This window comes from Xenopus laevis, chromosome 3L (genome assembly GCF_017654675.1).
Source record: "Xenopus laevis strain J_2021 chromosome 3L, Xenopus_laevis_v10.1, whole genome shotgun sequence".
Lineage (NCBI taxonomy): Eukaryota > Metazoa > Chordata > Amphibia > Anura > Pipidae > Xenopus > Xenopus laevis.
The window spans coordinates 47197391-47214683 of record NC_054375.1 but is presented as its reverse complement, the minus strand read 5'-3'; the positions used below and the strand labels follow the sequence as shown (position 1 = coordinate 47214683).

Sequence of the window (17293 nt, the reverse complement as noted above, 5' to 3'; positions counted from 1 at the left end):
GCAGCACTTTATTCCCGCCTACTGAGCATTTCCTTCAGTAATGCTGTGGTAATTTCGAGTTGGCTAGAAAGTACATGTTATTCATAGACTATTTGTACTGATGTTTGAAACCAATTTGTGCAATGAATTCATATGCGCTTTAAAGCTAGAAATCAATGTGCCAGTAATTTCAGCTTGCAGAGCTCAACTGCCCAGGCGAACTGAAAGTCCTCATGTGTTTGCCAGCTGAAGCGTTTTAGATGTGCTCTGAACTAATGGATTCTGAAATTGCTCTTTTGGTAGCTGTGAATAGGCGACTCTCAATTAGAGAGTCCATCGTTAAGTTTTTTTGACTGTGTCTGACTTTAAGAGACAGTGTCGGACTGGAACACCAGGGGCCCACCCAAAACCCTTTGACTAATCTGAGACTAGGGGCCCACTCTTGGTAGTATTATTGTTCTCCGCACTCAACCTCTATTCTCCTAGTCTCTTTTCTTTACATACTATAATCTATTATTTCATCTATTTAGCCACTTTTTCTCATAGAAATAGGGAATGTCCATTAAATAGGCCACATGTCTAGCAGCATGAGGGCCCACTGACACCTGGCTCCACCGGGACTTTTCCAGGTATATGTTAAGAGATCATCTAACACAGTGCTGTCCAACTTTTGTGGTACAAAGTGCCAGAAATTTTTCTGGCCTACTTGATGGAGGACCGATAATGGAAGCCAGTGTTGTCCACTCCCTGTTTTTAAACCACACCCATGTTAAACCACACCCATGTTACCACAAGAACTTTTAAACAGCATGTCCACATTAATGGCACACCAAAAAACCTAACGGTTGGTTCTCAGTGCAGGAATATCACTCATGTGAAAATTTAAGTCATATTAAAACATACCATTAAATCCATATGCCTCCTCCACTGTGGATAACACAGCATCCCCCCCCCAACACATGGTTAAGAGTCTTAGAGGCCCCTAGCAACAATTTCCAAATACTAACAAACCCCAGAACCCCAAGGCTCAGGTCACATGGAGCACAGGAGTTGGAGTATGGCACACACACACAGAGAATAGGGCAGGCGAAGTATGGCACACACAGGGAGTATGGTACACACGGAGCATAGGGCAGGCAGAGTATGACACACACAAGAAGCATAGAGCAGTCAGAATACAGCAGGAGACCGGAAAACCTATCAGGACCACTCTAAGATGAATAGTTCATACTGTGCTGGAGGGGCACCAGCACACTGTGACTGTATGAAGCCGTTTGTGTGAACAATGTGGGCACTTTCACTCTGGGTATAAAAAGTGAACAGTACAGGGCTTTAGAACAATAGAGGTGTCACAGGTGTGAACAATAATACCGGTGGATTACAGCTGTGAATAATGCAGGACCTTATTATCTGAATTTGAGAGGTAAACAACGCAGGGGCCAGTTAATAAAGGACTGATACCTTTTAATGCTTAAACAAGATAAGCAGTCACAGCAGGCAGACTTTCATGTGGTGGCCCCATGAGGGGGGGGGGGGTCACAGTTGGACTACACTGATCTAACATTACCAGCAGCCGCAAAGTGCTCATGTTATACCTAAGACACATTAATTAATCTCTTTTCTGCAAAACAATTAGGACGAACTGATGTACTCTGCTAGTCAATAATTCAGTAGGTGGGTCTCCTTAATAGACTTCTTTCAATGATTGCTTCATTCTAATGGTTCTTCCTAGCTGAGTTTATTCTACAGTAATCCATATGTGATCAATATACTCTTCTTTCCTCTAGCAGTACTGAAGAAAGAAAAATAGCCTAAACAGACCAACTGCAAACTGCAGTCTAATTTATATATATATGTGTGTGTATGTAGATATATATATATATATATATATATATATATATATATATATATATATATATATATATATATATATATATATATATATACACACATAATATATATATATATATATATATATATATATATATATATATATATATATATATATATATATATATATATATATATATATATATATATATATATATATATATATGCCATACTTATGTTAGAGAGCTCCTTATATGATTTTGCACCTTATATGATTTTGCAAATATTGTGCCTTTGATTTTGCAGGATCTAGTGATATGACTTATCTTTTGCTTACTTTCTGTTTCTTGTTGGTGTAACATATGCTGATCATTTTGGAGCAAATATTGATGGTGCATGCTGAGTATATTGTGCCAGAATTCTTTGGTTTGAGATAAATGTAACAAAATAAATTGCTTTCACATTTTTCGTATTTATCTTTACAATGGTTTTATTATTTTTATTCTGCAGCTTGTATTAATAAGATCAATATTTTTAAACCTTCCAAATGATTTTTGCCTACAGGACCGAGTTCACCCAAAGAGGGACAGTAACAATCACTGGGGCTGGATTTCTTAATCGTGTCCTTGAAACCTTTGCACAAACATTTCTTAATCAAGGTGTAAAAAAGGTAAGTCCCACTAAATGTAATTTTTTTTTCAAGAGAACTTTATTTTTGTATAGTAAAATAACCCTCCCCTTTTATCTATTTATAATAGGCTTGTAGCAATAATCAAATTGCTTATCAAACTTCACAATCATTGTAAAGATTATTCCACTTTACCCTGAAATTTATAAATTGTGGTTGTTAAAGTGACTAATGCCAACTGTCAGCAAATATCTGCCTTTTATATAATTAATACTTCAATTAAAATTGAGACCAACTGAAAAGTGGCTTTCGCAATATGTGAGGGTATTATTACAATGTGGGTTACAATTACAATTAATTCAACTTGTAATTACTTTTGTAACAGTGATTCCCACAAAGGGATATTCATATAATAGGAGCAAACACTCAACTAACTGAAGAGACTTGTGCAATAACCTAAAGTTTAAAGTATCACCACACTATTGTTATGTGAAATTTTAAGTATATCTCAGAATTTAGATGTAGTGGTACCTAGCCAGACCCATCATTAGAATTAAAGTTTGGAAAAGGACATTTCAGAAGGTGGAAATATCCAGAGAGATTGCTAGCTCTTGTTTTTACTAGCTAGGGATACCACAAAGATGGAAAATGACAGGACACCAAGGGATGTGGTCTTGTTAATTACCTTCCCTATTACTGGAGAGAGAAAACTATTTAACCTATAAAACCCACAAACCCAAGGTACCTTGGAATTGAAAATAGATAAAGTGAAGAGGTACACAGGTTTGAAGAGTTGTTCACCAAATAAGGCTGCTAAAAACCTTTTAGAGTACAATACAAGTGCTTACAATACATCTGCTTCTTACCTCAGCACTTTATAATTACAGTATATATATAAAAATATTCAAGAGATTGTATTAAAACAATACCAATAATAGCCCACCCTAATGCACATTTTTTTTTCCTGAAAACATGGGCCATTTGCCCTTTGAGAAAGCGGAAAGTGAAACCCGGAGTATTCAGCCTGGTCAGAGATTGATTGGACCTGGACAGTGCAGCTGGCTGATGACAAATACTTGCCAGATACATATCAATTCTTGGCCAGACACATTTGCATATAATTCTGTGCTTTTCACATAAAGTAAAGAAAAAATCCATAATGTCCAACAGAGCTGTTTCATATACAGTATGGTCTGATTAATGATATATTAGCATCAGTTTCCAAAAACTGGTCATTTGCAACAAGATGTTAGGAATGCCACTATACTGGTGTTTTGTATATAAATTGTATCATCTCGGCTGTCAGGGTAAGTCCTCCACCTTCAAGAAATTATCTTCATGATTCAGTTGGGTTAATGTAAAAGGTGCATAATCACTGAACTTTCATAAATATATTTTCTTTTTTTAACACAGACATACCTGATTCCACAGATTGAAAGGAAACCAATGCACAATGACATTATGATCTTCAATTAGATCTCATTAAGTAAAAGATGACACAGTGAGAGACTAAAGTGCACAAAGTGAGATTGGAGCTAAAGGTTCTATACCATGTTACAATGACATGCAAATGTTCCTTCATTTACACTACAGGATGTCAATCACTAAAGGCACTTACTCTAAAAAGTTGAGAATTTTAATGGACAGACGGCATTAGTTCTAAATCTAATTTTATACCGCAGTAAAAAACGACCTAGATATTTTATAATGCAGTTTGCCTGCTTTATCAACATGAGCTAAGAACAAAATGCTATTTTCAATTTATAAAAAAATAAATATATTAAAAATAAAATATTTTATATATATATATATATATATATATATAATTTAAGGCCACAGTGTTAAAGATTAGGCTTTAAAGGGATCTCCACTCAACCTACTTTTTTCCTTAATGAAAGAGTATATAATTCTAAGCAACTTTCCAATATACATTAATGGCACAATGGGCATTTTGACCAATGCTACCTTTTGGAAGACAACTACAGAAGTCAAAATGTCCTTTGCACTATTAACCTAAATCAGGGGTGTCCAAACTGTTTACAACAAGGGCCAGAAAGGTGAAAATGTGCGGAGGCCGACCATTCAGCCTGACATTCTTTGAACCATTAACATTATTTAACTCATTTAAACAAGGAGTTGCATAGCCATAGCAATAGTATTTGGGCACATTAGTGAAATGATCTGCCACTTCGTCTATACTGCTGCCTGTGTGCTGAAGGTGTTAGCAATAGACACGTACTGGTTTCATGACGGAAGCTATGGGCTGCTATAAATTTGAAAAAGGGCCGCAATTGGCCCCCGGGCCGGACTTTGGACATGCCTGACCTAAATAAACATAGTTTATTTAGTTCAATGGTTTTAATCAAACTACTTATAACAACTTTTCTCCATTGTGGTCTGCATATCCAAACTTTTTGATCCTGTGCATTCAAGGAACCATCGTCAGAGACATGCAAATCACTCTTAATATCCCTGTCTCTGGTTTGGTAGTACAGCCACTGCCTAATAATTCAAAGACATATATCCAAACTTGAAGACAACCAGCTTCAACCTTGTTAGGTTTCATCAGTGCAAGACATTGGAAGATACTTTTGAGGGGGTAAAACTTGGAAAGCCGAGAAACCATTTCATTTAGAATGACAAAGGCTCAAAGAAACCAAAGAGCCCTGCACAATATAAGACAGTGAAAAGCCTTCTGAAATAAGAACGTATTCACCTGTCTCATGCTACACAGATGGCACCACCTTAAAACCAAAAATGAGAAGCTTTAAGTCTCACTTAAGGAATCCTAGGCAGAGACATGCAATTTGATCCTTAATGTTTCTATGGCCAACTATGCATCCAGAACCACTGGTTTAATAGCCCAGACACAACCTAATAATTTGGAGCCACATACTTGCAGACATCCTGTTTTGACCTTGGTTGGTTTCATTTTCACCCATGATTCCCTCTCATTTCTGGCTTTAAAGCAGTGCTATGTGTGTAGCATGAGATATTGCAAGTCTTGCAACGTGAAGGACTTTTTGGCTTCTTTCTTGCCCTTCTCATCCTAGCCGAAATGGTTTCTCTGCCCTCTACAGTTCTTTATCCTACACCTTCTAACCATGCTAAATCCCAAATATCCTGAATATGCTTCATGCATTCTAGTTATATATAGAAACTGTTCTGTCCTTACCATTCGTTCAATGGTAAGCCACAAATTTCCACCAACCTCACACATTATAATTAATCACAAGCTGGGCTTGTATTACCAAATGACCAAATCAGCTTTGTAGCTTTGAAATCAGCTGCTGAATAAATGCACAAAACCCACTTACAATCTAAATGGGGTCTAAGTTGTTACAGCAGGGACATTTAGATTAGTGAAGCATGGTTTCAAAAGCAACAACATAAGAAGAGAGTGGGGACATTATCCAAAGTTGATATTAGTTGAGTTGCGTTATTCCCTTTGTGCACATGCCAGAAATAGGTACATAATGCAATGGAACATTCCGCATTCCAGCAAGTAGTATATATGTGTACTGAAAATGTCAGTGACATAGCATGTGCAAGTATTGTAGGTTTTAAATGGCAAGACCTTGAGTATGAAAAGGACTAAGAATAGAATTTATGAAATATGTTTTAATTAGCTAGTTAGTGTTGCTCTTATTCCTACTAGTGCTGCTCTTGTTATATAGATTTATTCAGTTCTTTTTGCTAGAAAATAAATAAACACCAATTTGATTAGTCACAAACAATACCTTGCATAGAGTTGGAAGGACTTGATATGTTTTATATTTGAAAATATCTTTATATATTCGCTTCAGTTCCTTAAACCAAGTATATAACGGTAAATTAAAACAAATATAAAAACCCAAGACACCTAGGACCTTACATAAAATGGTATGGAGACCATTTTCTGTATCCAAATACCCCTGGATACGAAGACCCATAAACGTATTAAAGGGACACCATCCTCTGTTATTTCTGTATATGTGTCCCTAATGTATATTTAAATACTTTTATTGTGGCTATTTCTGGTACTCTTCTACAAACATACTTTTGCTGCAGAGCAAATAGATACCATCATTGCATATGCATTAGGGATTGTACAAACACTAAATAAAGAAAATAAAAGTCACATAAAAACATTCCCACGTCCAACTGCTAGTAACATCAGGAAATATGTGCTGTGTGCCTTTATACATAACATTGGCACCTTTTGAAAATTCGACACTATTTGTAGGTACCTGTAGTATGTTATTTTAAATTTTTTTAAAAAAAAATGTATTAGATGGGTGTCAATTTATGTAAAAGTTAAAAGATGTCTCCAGGAATCGGAGCAGTGGTCAATGAGTAAAAACAGGATGTTCTGGAAAATATTTTTACATAAACTGGATAGAAATAACTGATATCAACTCAGACAAGTGATTCCTTTAGTTTCTAGACATTTATGCAATTACTTGTTTAAAATGTCTTTCACATAATGATATGTGCATGGAACATTCCTTAATCGACCACTTATCTTATATCCGTTCTGTTTGAGTTATCCCATGACCTGGGGTGATTATATATACATGTACTACATATTTGGGGGAATATAAAAAAATCATAAATACTGAATGTGGTTCAAATAGTTCTTACACTTTATTGAGCTAGTAAATCTAAATGTTTTAGATTCAAACTTAGCCTTAATTTTGGCTTTTTAATGTGGATATTATTAAGATTATGACGCTGTACAATTGCTCCTATTTAAATCGTTGTAGAAACGAATGACTGATTTGCCAGTTTGATCTGCAAATATGTATCTTAAAAAATGAAAAGCCAGAGTTAAAGATTTAACATGGTTTTTGTGGATATTGTGACGTTAATGTCAAACTCATCAAGTACTGGAAAAAACAAGATGAATATTCTACAAACAGCATCAAGAATCTTCCTAAATATATTACAGCAGGAAAGGAGGAGGAAAAGGTGAAAGACTGTCTCTAAGTCACTGTCTGAAACTGAGCTGTTATTAGCCTAATAATTTAATTTTAGAAGTAGATCTGAAAATTTGGCTGTATAGTCCTGTATTATTTTCTGTAAATAATATTGTTATGTTGATGTATTTAGGTGGAAGAAAAAACACCCTTATCTAAGTTAAAGTGGCTCACTGCCTATCAGAAAGCTTTTCTGCATGAAAATATTTCTCCCGGTTTTTCCACTCTTCTACATATGCACTTGTAGCTGTTCTCATTGCAGCTGTCTTGCTTGAAAGGAGGTCAAACATTTGCCAATTTGCATGTTTATCTTCTGTTTTCACAGAGCATTTCAATCATGGAAACCATTCTCCGTGAAAGATGTGGCTGCCCTTTCTCCTGACCATGAACTGCTTTGACTGGGACACATTATATATAAACTGAAGACAAGGCTTTCTTGAAAATTTTTTTGCAAGGTTCTTCTTCTTTTTCACCATGCAGTACTCAGGAAACGAATCAGCCAGTTAGTTTGCTAAATTGGCTTTCTCACCTTTAACTTTTAAGCTATTCCATTATACAGGATCACAAATAAGAGCTGGAGAGTGCAATGCGAATATAATCAAGTCTGAAATGCGCACTTCATCCTCATCTTGTGATGAACTATCTCATTAATCCGAACAATGCCGGGCTGCTTTCTGAGACTCCAAGGAATTCAGGCAAAAAAAAAGACAAGTCATTTTCCAGCCTGACCACTTATACATCCTATTTCTTGAAAGAGGGCTAACTGGTTACATGTATATATTTTATAAGTTTGTACCAACTCATAAACCAGTATGATGAATACATGAATTTCCAAAAATTAAATAGGGTGCTTTAAATAGAAAAAATAAAAAAATTGTATAGATATATAACACATGCCAGGTCTCTAAATAGGTGGCCTTTGAGCAATCTGTGATATAGTGATTTTGTTTATGCACACCTACATATATTCCCCGTTTTTGGGAAGTCCTCTTTGTCTTGTGGTCTCATAATTTAGGGGGCAAATTTACTTATGGTGGAATATCGAGAGTTAATTAACCCTCGATCTTTGACTGCCGAATCGAAATCCTTCGACTTCGAATATCGAAGTCGAAGGATTTACCCCAATTCGCTCTATCGAACGAAAAATCGTTCGATTCGAAGGATTCTAATCCATCAATCGAAAGATTTTTCTTCGACCCAAAAAAGATTGCTAAGCCTATGGGGACCTTCCACATAGGCTAACATTGACTTCGGTAGGTTTTAGGTGGCGAACTAGGGGGGTCAACGTTTTTTTTTTTAAAGAGACAGTACTTTGACTATCGAATAGTCTAATGATTTGTAGTTCAAATCGTTCGATTCGAAGGTTGAAGTAGCCAAAAGAAACATTTGAAATTCAAAGTTTTATTTATTCTATTCCTTCACTCGAGCTAAGTAAATGGGCCCCTAGATGTCATTTGAGATTTCATCATCCGGTGCAAGTGATAATGGCAATTATCAGTAACCTGCCACCTCCTCCCTCTTAGGTGAATGTGACCTATAACTTTCATAATGATTCCAGACTGAAACGATAGTTGGAAATCAATTGCCTGTTTCATTCAGCTCTTTTAAAACATCTAACTGTTGGCAATGTAGCAAGCAGCATATTGCCAAAAATGAAGAAAAAGAGGAGCAGGTTCTGCTTCCGTCCGTCCGTGAAAAAGGTTGATTTAAAAATTATAGGAAAAGAGACTTTCTATGGCATAGGCAAAAAGTACATACTGTACTATTTTGTCTCCTACTCTGGGTTGTGTAGTGGATGTTGCTATATGGTACAAGTTTGTATGTACTTCTATTCATCTGGGGGGGAACATATTCATCAAACCTGTTCTCATACCATCTGACTTTGTTATAGTGAGGCATAAAGTAATGTTGTCCCAGCTGGGGGCCATATTCAACTAGATGCTGGGTCAACCCCATGACTGTCTTTTTCTTACAACCCAATGACTTAGGAGTAAAAATAATTATTGCTATGTTCCTCAAAGACCCGATGAACAGGTAAACAGATCTACAAATTAAACTACAAATGTGAAGTAGGTTTGAAGTATTGTTTCAAAAACAGAGGTGGAATTTTACCAATAATTGCTATTTTTTACCATGCAGTAATGATAGTTACCACTTGGTAAAAAAAAAAATTAATGTTTCAGGTTTATGAAGGGATTTTCAATGATGAAAGGAATTGTGCCAAGGTGGATAAGAGTTCTTCTAGTTGTGAATTTCCCTTTTGCAACTTGCATCTGGAATTAATGATTCAGAGGAGAGTTAGACCTAAATATTGTTCCAGTGGTCAAAGTAGTCAAACACAATCTGACAAGATAATCTGTTTTGATAAATGGATCAGTGCATTAAAACATTTTTCTGACTGTTGGGGAAAATGAATAAACGTCATAGTATTCAAACAGCTGGAAAACCTAGGATTTTCCCAGTACATTACTTTTCCTATAATCTGCACCTAGTTATTGGGTACTTGTTGTATGTGTGTGTTTTAACTGTTGCTGGTTCACTCACATCTCATAGTACTGGTGCTGAGCTGTACTGAATACTGACAATTGGAGACCTACTGTATTTATCAAAGATTGGATTTTAGAGGTTTTTGAAGCTGCAACTAAACAAACTGTAAATCTACGAATGCCATGAAATGTATTTAAAAAAAGTACGAACTGAAAATAATGTGCTAAAAAATACAAATACCTTGTAAACCTTTAAAAATCTTAGTTTTTCAGACAATTCCTAAAAGTGCAAATTTATTTAAAACCGTCCAATAGGATCAGCGCAGCTCCCATTGACTTCTATAGGACCTCTACAACTTTTACTTGAAGAAGTTTTGTATTAAAGGTTTTCATAGTTTGTACATTTAAATGTTTTCGACATCAGTAGGATCAATCCACTCCCCTGTAAGATATCAAAATCTGTTTTTCCTTTTTCACTTTGGATGTGTCCGCACTAGCCTTTAATTGTCTGAGCTATGGATCCCCAACTTGGGGAGCAACACAAGCATGAAGAAAGTCATTGGGGATGCCAAATAGAGGCAGTGATATTTGGTAGCCCCTATGTGAACTGGCAGCCTACAGGAGCCTTTGTTGGCAGTTTTTTTTATGCAACCAAAAACTTGCCTGCAAGCCAGGCATTCAAAAATAAGCACCTGGTTTAAAACCAGCAACATTCATGGGGTTGGTGAGAAACTTGTATCTTAGCTATCCCCCCCCCCCAAGAGAACCCCTGGTCTGAGATATTAAATATCATAGGAGGCTGTGAGAAATGATTTTCATACAGTTATTTTGATCAATATTGATCAAACGAAGGCTCTTTCTTAGTTGATTGATCTGAATTAGATTGATTAAACAATTCGTATAAAACTGAATAATACAGCCCAAAACCATAATGTATCCTTCACATTCAATTAATTTCTAATTTTTATGAATTCCAGTGTTGGTGACGGCAAAATTGTTTCAAAAGTGCTGGCTTTGCAACTTTTTAAAAATCCGTTTTAAATATGGCCATACAGATAGATGTCACTGCACAAGGACATAGATAATTACTAAACCCTGCAGGGTAATCTGAGAGCTTAGATGAATCTTGTAATGAGACAAATATAAATATACCAATGTGAAACCAACAGTACATTTTTCACACAACAACCAGGAACATCATATCAATCAACGCAATATTATGCGCTGCAATCAATGCAAACGTTATTATGGGCTGCTATGTCTTATTGCCCAAAATGGCTTGTAGTTAGGTATAATGGCTTCCCTTTGGCTGTCTGGCCTGCATTTTCTTCAAGGTCATTCCAAATTGTAATAACAATCGTCTCCTCTGTAATCATTGGAAGCAACATATAAATTACACTGATTACGCTGCGGCTTTGTTATGACAGTTGTGAAGTAGTGTCATGTCGGAGGTGACTCTGTTCGAAAGTTTGAAAAGCTTCTGCAGCTATTTCTATTTGGCTAATGCTGTCAGAAAGCAAACAATTATTGCCAGAGCCCCCTCTTTGCTTCCCCAGCTGCTGTCTGCTCCGTACATGCAATTATTTGTTGTATGTCACAGAGCGATGTATCTGCAACAGACAACTTGGATCTGTGGACTTCAAAGAGCATACAGGGCAGAAGGTGGGAAACTTTCATTCCTCAACTATTGTGACCTACAATCCCAACCTATTAATTTGAACAGGAGTTAGACTATGGATTAAGTTAGATAATCCATTCCAAGAAAAGTTTGCATATAAATGTCTCTTATTTTTCATGGAACTTGCCCACAAACCCCTAAGAAGGATATTTAGACTGTTGTTGCATTCTCAAAGATTTACAGCTAAAAAAAGGAATGGTTTTGTTTTATAAAGGTGACCAATGCAACAAGCTCTGGCCTTTTTTGTTAAATGAAAGTCAATTGAATTTTTCAGTTTATAACTTTAGGGCTAAGATGTTATGCGCTGCAATCCAATGCTATTTTCGTTTTCTACCATTTTAATTGTATCTACTGTATCAACTTTCATTGTATTTTAGATGGCATTTAGGTAAAGCCACATTTGTGGTGGTAGAGCTTTTTGAATCCACAATTAAACTCATTTTCTCTAAAACCACCAATGTCATGAAAGGGCATATACAACCGCAAAGTGCCACTATGCATGTAAATTTGCATGCTTCTGCTATGGAGGCAAAGGATGCTGGGTATTATTGCCTCCCTCCCTCAAGGAAATGTTCCCTTATTGTTGCATCTACACACTTAACTTGTACCTTATGAATTAAACTTACACTGTTGTTGCAGTCTTCATCTGGACTAACACTCCCACCGCAAAAAACACAATTTGTACACATATAGATATGGACTGTTATTTAGATTTGCTAATAAATTCCCATTATTCTAAATCTGGGATTAAACTGTACATTGTGGGCAAAACATAGTGATCTGAATGCATTGCACTTGTGATAAACTGGCAATTTCCTTGTATTTGAATGCTTTGCAATTTTTATTTAGCCATCATGTATGTTGTTCTATATTTGTTCTTGTCTCCTTGAGAACTTTTTCCACAGTTTTTTGTCTCAAGTCTGTCTCAGATAAATTATGCCACCAACATGCCAACCCCTTTGCTTCCCCTAAGAGCCCTCTATATCCATCTCACAATCCAGGGTTATCGGCGAGATTGATGTCCACGTGAAGTCTGCGATTTAAACTGATCCCTGGCCAATAAAAGTTAATTAATAATTGTACCCTTCCCCCTATTTTTAGCAGCCTAATTGGATGCTTGGGAGGCAACACCCAGAAAAATAGAGATTGAAATAATTTTCATTCTCAAAACAACAGTTTTTCAGGTATGAACTGCTCACACAGGGGACCAGAAAAAAATGGTGTCAAATTCAGGAAAAAGTAAAATCAGGGAAATAATGCCTAATAACAATGGTGGGACCACAAAAATAGATATAAAACGAGGGGAAACTTAAAATTGGGATGTAAAATTGAGGTTTTTACTGTATAAACCATAAGGGCTGAACTCTTTTTAAGGCACAGTTTACTGATTTTTTTTTAGGCCTTAGGCTAAACTATAAAATATTATATATCTACAGACTACTCTGTGTTTATTACCTTTGGAAGTAAATCTTTCCAATGCTTTCCAAATGACTTTACTTGTATACATTCCTTCTGGCTACATTACCCATGATTTGCCAGCATTTTCTCCGCAGTATTTTCTGTTTGCTGAAAATACAGTATCAAGACACCAGAAATTTCCCCAAGCATCCCATTGCCGGTTCTGTTTATTCAGTTCTTTCTCAAAAACATACCACTGTGGCTTTTGGCAAGACTTATCGTTGCAGGGTTTAATATGCAAAGCATTTTGCACCTACGGGTATACATGTATAAAAATATATTCATTACTTTCTCTATGAATGCCAGCTCCCCATTGCCAGCGATAATAACATCGCACAGTGAAACAGATCTCAGATTCAACATAAAATAAAGCTTTCTGATCAATTTAATATGCCCATCTTGCAAACAGTTTTTTATTGTCAGGGTGAAACTATACAGTATACCAAAATAAAAAGCACTATTCTTTAATTGTTTTTTGTGTAAGGGTGTTTATTTTATATCGTGCATCATATATTTTATTTTCCAATATGGCTTTTATTGTTAAAAAAGGATATTTATATAAAATATATTCTAGTTTACTATTTCTAGTTTCTTGCCACATTTACTTTCAGGAGTGCATTACATTAGTGAAAAAAAAAAAAGGTTGACAGGTTATTCAGGAATATTATTAGTAATGTGTCAACAATAGTAATATTAGTCTGTGCCAACATTCAGCTGTACACAGATCTTTATATTTGGTGCATAGGCTCGTAATACAGGTATAAGATGCATTATGTGGAATCCCATTATCCAGAGAAATCTGAATAACAGTAAGGCCATCTCCCATCTCAAATTTAAGTGATTTATTTTTCTCTGTAATAATAAAACAGTACCTTGTACTTGATGGTAGCTAGTGATGAGCAAATCTGTCCATTTCATTTTACTGAAACCTTTGCAAAATGGTGAAAATTCGAAAAACGCATTCAAGTCGATGGGTGTTTTTTTTTCTTTTTTCGCTGCTTTTTTTCACGCAAAATACGTTGGGTCATTAGATGCATGGTTACCACTATTTATATGTACAAAAATTTTCATAACAACATTTTGTCATGGTTTGGCAGAAAATTTTGCTCATCTTGGTTGGTTTTTTTTCCCAGTTTCCCGGTTGCCCAGTCAGAACCTGTCGAAATTCCAGTTTTTTAAGGGCACAAGACCCCATGTTTGTTGGAATTTTAAAGGACAAGGAAACCTTTCATCACATGTCTGAAGCATATTATTCATTGCCACCTGCTGTAACAGAACACTAACTTTCTATTCCATATAAACTATTTAGTTCACCTGCAGTCGCATCTAATATCTTCGCCCTAGAGAACGCAGTCATGGGTGCCATTTTTGCTTCCATGTCATTATTAACATGGCTGCCACAGATCTAACGCCCATGCTCAAATTTCCCTTTGCATGGTTACCATGAAGACGTGAGCTGAAGGGAGGGCGGCATTCTGAGATTTAATCTGTGGCTGTGATGCTATTCATGAAGACAAGCGCTCGCTCCTGGTTGCGGGTAATTTGCATGCGCCAGTTTCTTACAGGAGCTACTGCGCAAGAGCTGGTTCTTGGTCTTGGTGCTGGAGAGATGCATTGTGTGTATTTTTTTTAATTAAGTTGCTATTTTTTTCTAAACTACTGAGTTTCAAAAGCTGAAAGGTTACAGATAAAAGAGATTGTGCAGCACTGCAGAGCACACTACAGGTATGCCTGTAGAATGACTTAAGCTGGCCATAGACTCAAAGATCCGCTCGTTTGCCGACATCGCCAAAGATGTTTAACAAAGTTACAAGATGGTCACCCCCTGTGGCCAGCTTTGAAAGCATAAATCAATTGTTATATTAGGCTTCTGGTGCAGTAAGTTCATGTTTATGTTTAGTATAGCCTTGTTCTATTTTAGACTTTACTTTCCCTTTAAGCTGCTGTAAATCAGACTTGCGCAGTTTAAAAAGGCCCGTTTATGGGGCTCTAACATCAGCCATTCAATTGGCGAGGTTTAAAATTCCCCTGGTAATTATAATCATTATAATTTGATCGCCCTAGGACTACAACGATTAGATCAGCCTGATATTATCCTCCTGGGCATATTGGTGAAAGTTAAGATCATTTGGCGATCTCACTAAATGTATGGCCAGCCTAACTCTTGCCTTGTGCAAATGATCATGGTGATTAACTTCATGGGAATACATCCTCCATTTTAAGTACAGTAGAACATGGAATTAAAATATTCCATTATGAAGGCATAATTTTGGTGTCAGTTCATTATTTTAGTATTCACTGTTATAAGCCACTTATATTTTATTCACAGCACTGCTAATGGAAATGAGGCAAAATTACATTTCGCTGAAACCTTTCTTAAAGAGAAAAAGATGACTCACCAACTCTTATGCCTGTAAAGGGATTAATAAATGTCACACTTCTGAGATAAACTGTGCTTAACCCCTTGAGCTTTCATGATCATGTGTTTATATAAAGCCAATCTATTTTCCAGAGGTTACTTATGCCCCTTTCACCCCCAGAATGGCATGCACTGTAAGCACTTAGGTGTTCTATATGATTGGAGTTGGGTGCTATGAATGTTCTCCCTTACTGTATATTCAATGATTTATAAATCAAGATTTCAAAAGGTTCAAACTTCAAAAATTCAGAATGTCTGATATATGAGCTACATTTGATTTCCATCTGGGGAATATGGAGAATTTGTTTGAAGGTATGTTTGGAATAAACTAGCAAACTGGCCTCGTTGTTTTCCCATACTAAAAAGTACTAAATATGTAATCCTAGCAGTGTGTCAAAAAATATACTTTCTTGCATCATAAAAATTCCACATCATACAAACAGGTTGTTAAATCTCCACCTATTATAGGAATGCACCATTAAGGTGAACACAGTACTGGACTAGATAGCACAAGGTCACACACACATGGCCATTTTGGAAACATAATTTAAATTCATAGCAGATCTTTACAACAACATAGCAAAAATGGGCCCCAGACCAGAATCCTACCACAGCCAATCAGATATTAAAGGAATTCTGTCATGATTTTTATGGTTTATCACTGTATCACATGATTTCTGTTGTTTCAGTTAATACAGAGATTCGTGGGCAATCAGGGATGGCATCAGAAATAGTGATGGGCGAATTTATTCGCCAGGCGCAAATTCGTGGCGAATTCCCGCAATTCGCCAAACCCTGGCGAAAATTTGATGGCATAAAAAAATGGACGCCGGCGCATTTTAACCGGCGAATGTGTGCTGGTGTCCAAAAACACGGACCCCGGCGTCTAAAACAAGACACTGGTGCCGTTTCGTGAATTTTTCGCCCATCACTAATCAAAAATCTTGGGGCCCTGTACAGTTTATTTATCTGGTGCCCCCATGAACATAAGCATGTTGCAACTATATCCCTTGAACTGTATGCACTAGACCAGGGGTCCCCAACTCTTTTTTTTTTACCAATGAGCCACATTCAAGTTGGGTAGCAACACAAGCATAAAGAAAGTCCCTAGCGATGCCAAAGATGGACTGTGATTGGCTATTTTCTAGCTCCTATGTGAACTGGCAGCTACAGGAGGCTCTGTTTGGTAGTACATCTAGTTTTTATCCACTAAAACTTGCCTCCAAGCCTGGAATTCAAAAATAAGCACCTGCTTTGAGGCCACTGGGAGCAACATGTTGCTCGCAAGCCACTGGTTGGGCATCACTGCACTAGACCTATGGTGATACACTGGTAGATTTAAGCTGCCAATTTGGGCCTTTTCACATCAAGTTGACAGCTTATCTGTCCATGTATGGGGCCCACCTGCAGGCCCGCTCAGCTGATATCTGGGTTAAAATCAGCCAGGTAGCAATCGGGCAAATTTGAAAATCCTGAAGGAGTGCATTGGCAGTCTCCACAGGCCCTAATAGCAACAACCAACAAAATTAGGTCCAGATACTCTAGTTTGCAATTGCTGGGGGCCTAGGTACTATAAGGGACCAAGTGAAACGTTGACTGATAAACAGCTGTAATCTATGTTTATTGAAAATGTCTAGTTCCCAGAATTTAGGCACCCAATTTTCTTGCAGTGGGGCCCAATAATTAGTCATTCTACTGTTGAAACGTTTATGTAGGTGACAACTCATATAGATTACAGTATAAACAGTTGATGGCAGCGTCGGACTGGGGGGAGCCCCCTCCGCCACAATGGCACCCCTACGCCACATGCACAGGGCCCCTGACACCAATCCCCTTGAGTCCTTTGTCCCCCCCCCT

The 17293-nt window shown here is 36.8% G+C and overlaps 1 protein-coding gene across 2 annotated transcripts in view; it reads left to right on the top strand.

The window, feature by feature from the left end:
- The window catches only part of prelid2.L (PRELI domain containing 2 L homeolog), a 48942-nt gene extending 40681 nt beyond the window's left edge, over positions 1-8261 (top strand). Inside the window, 2 exon segments of one of the 2 annotated variants that reach the window (NM_001091262.1) lie at positions 2374-2479; positions 7721-8261. In NM_001091262.1, the coding sequence (NP_001084731.1) occupies positions 2374-2479; positions 7721-7777 (163 nt within the window). In that variant the 3' untranslated portion in view covers positions 7778-8261. 2 annotated transcript variants of the gene reach the window in all.
- Positions 8262-17293: the final 9032 nt, after the last annotated feature.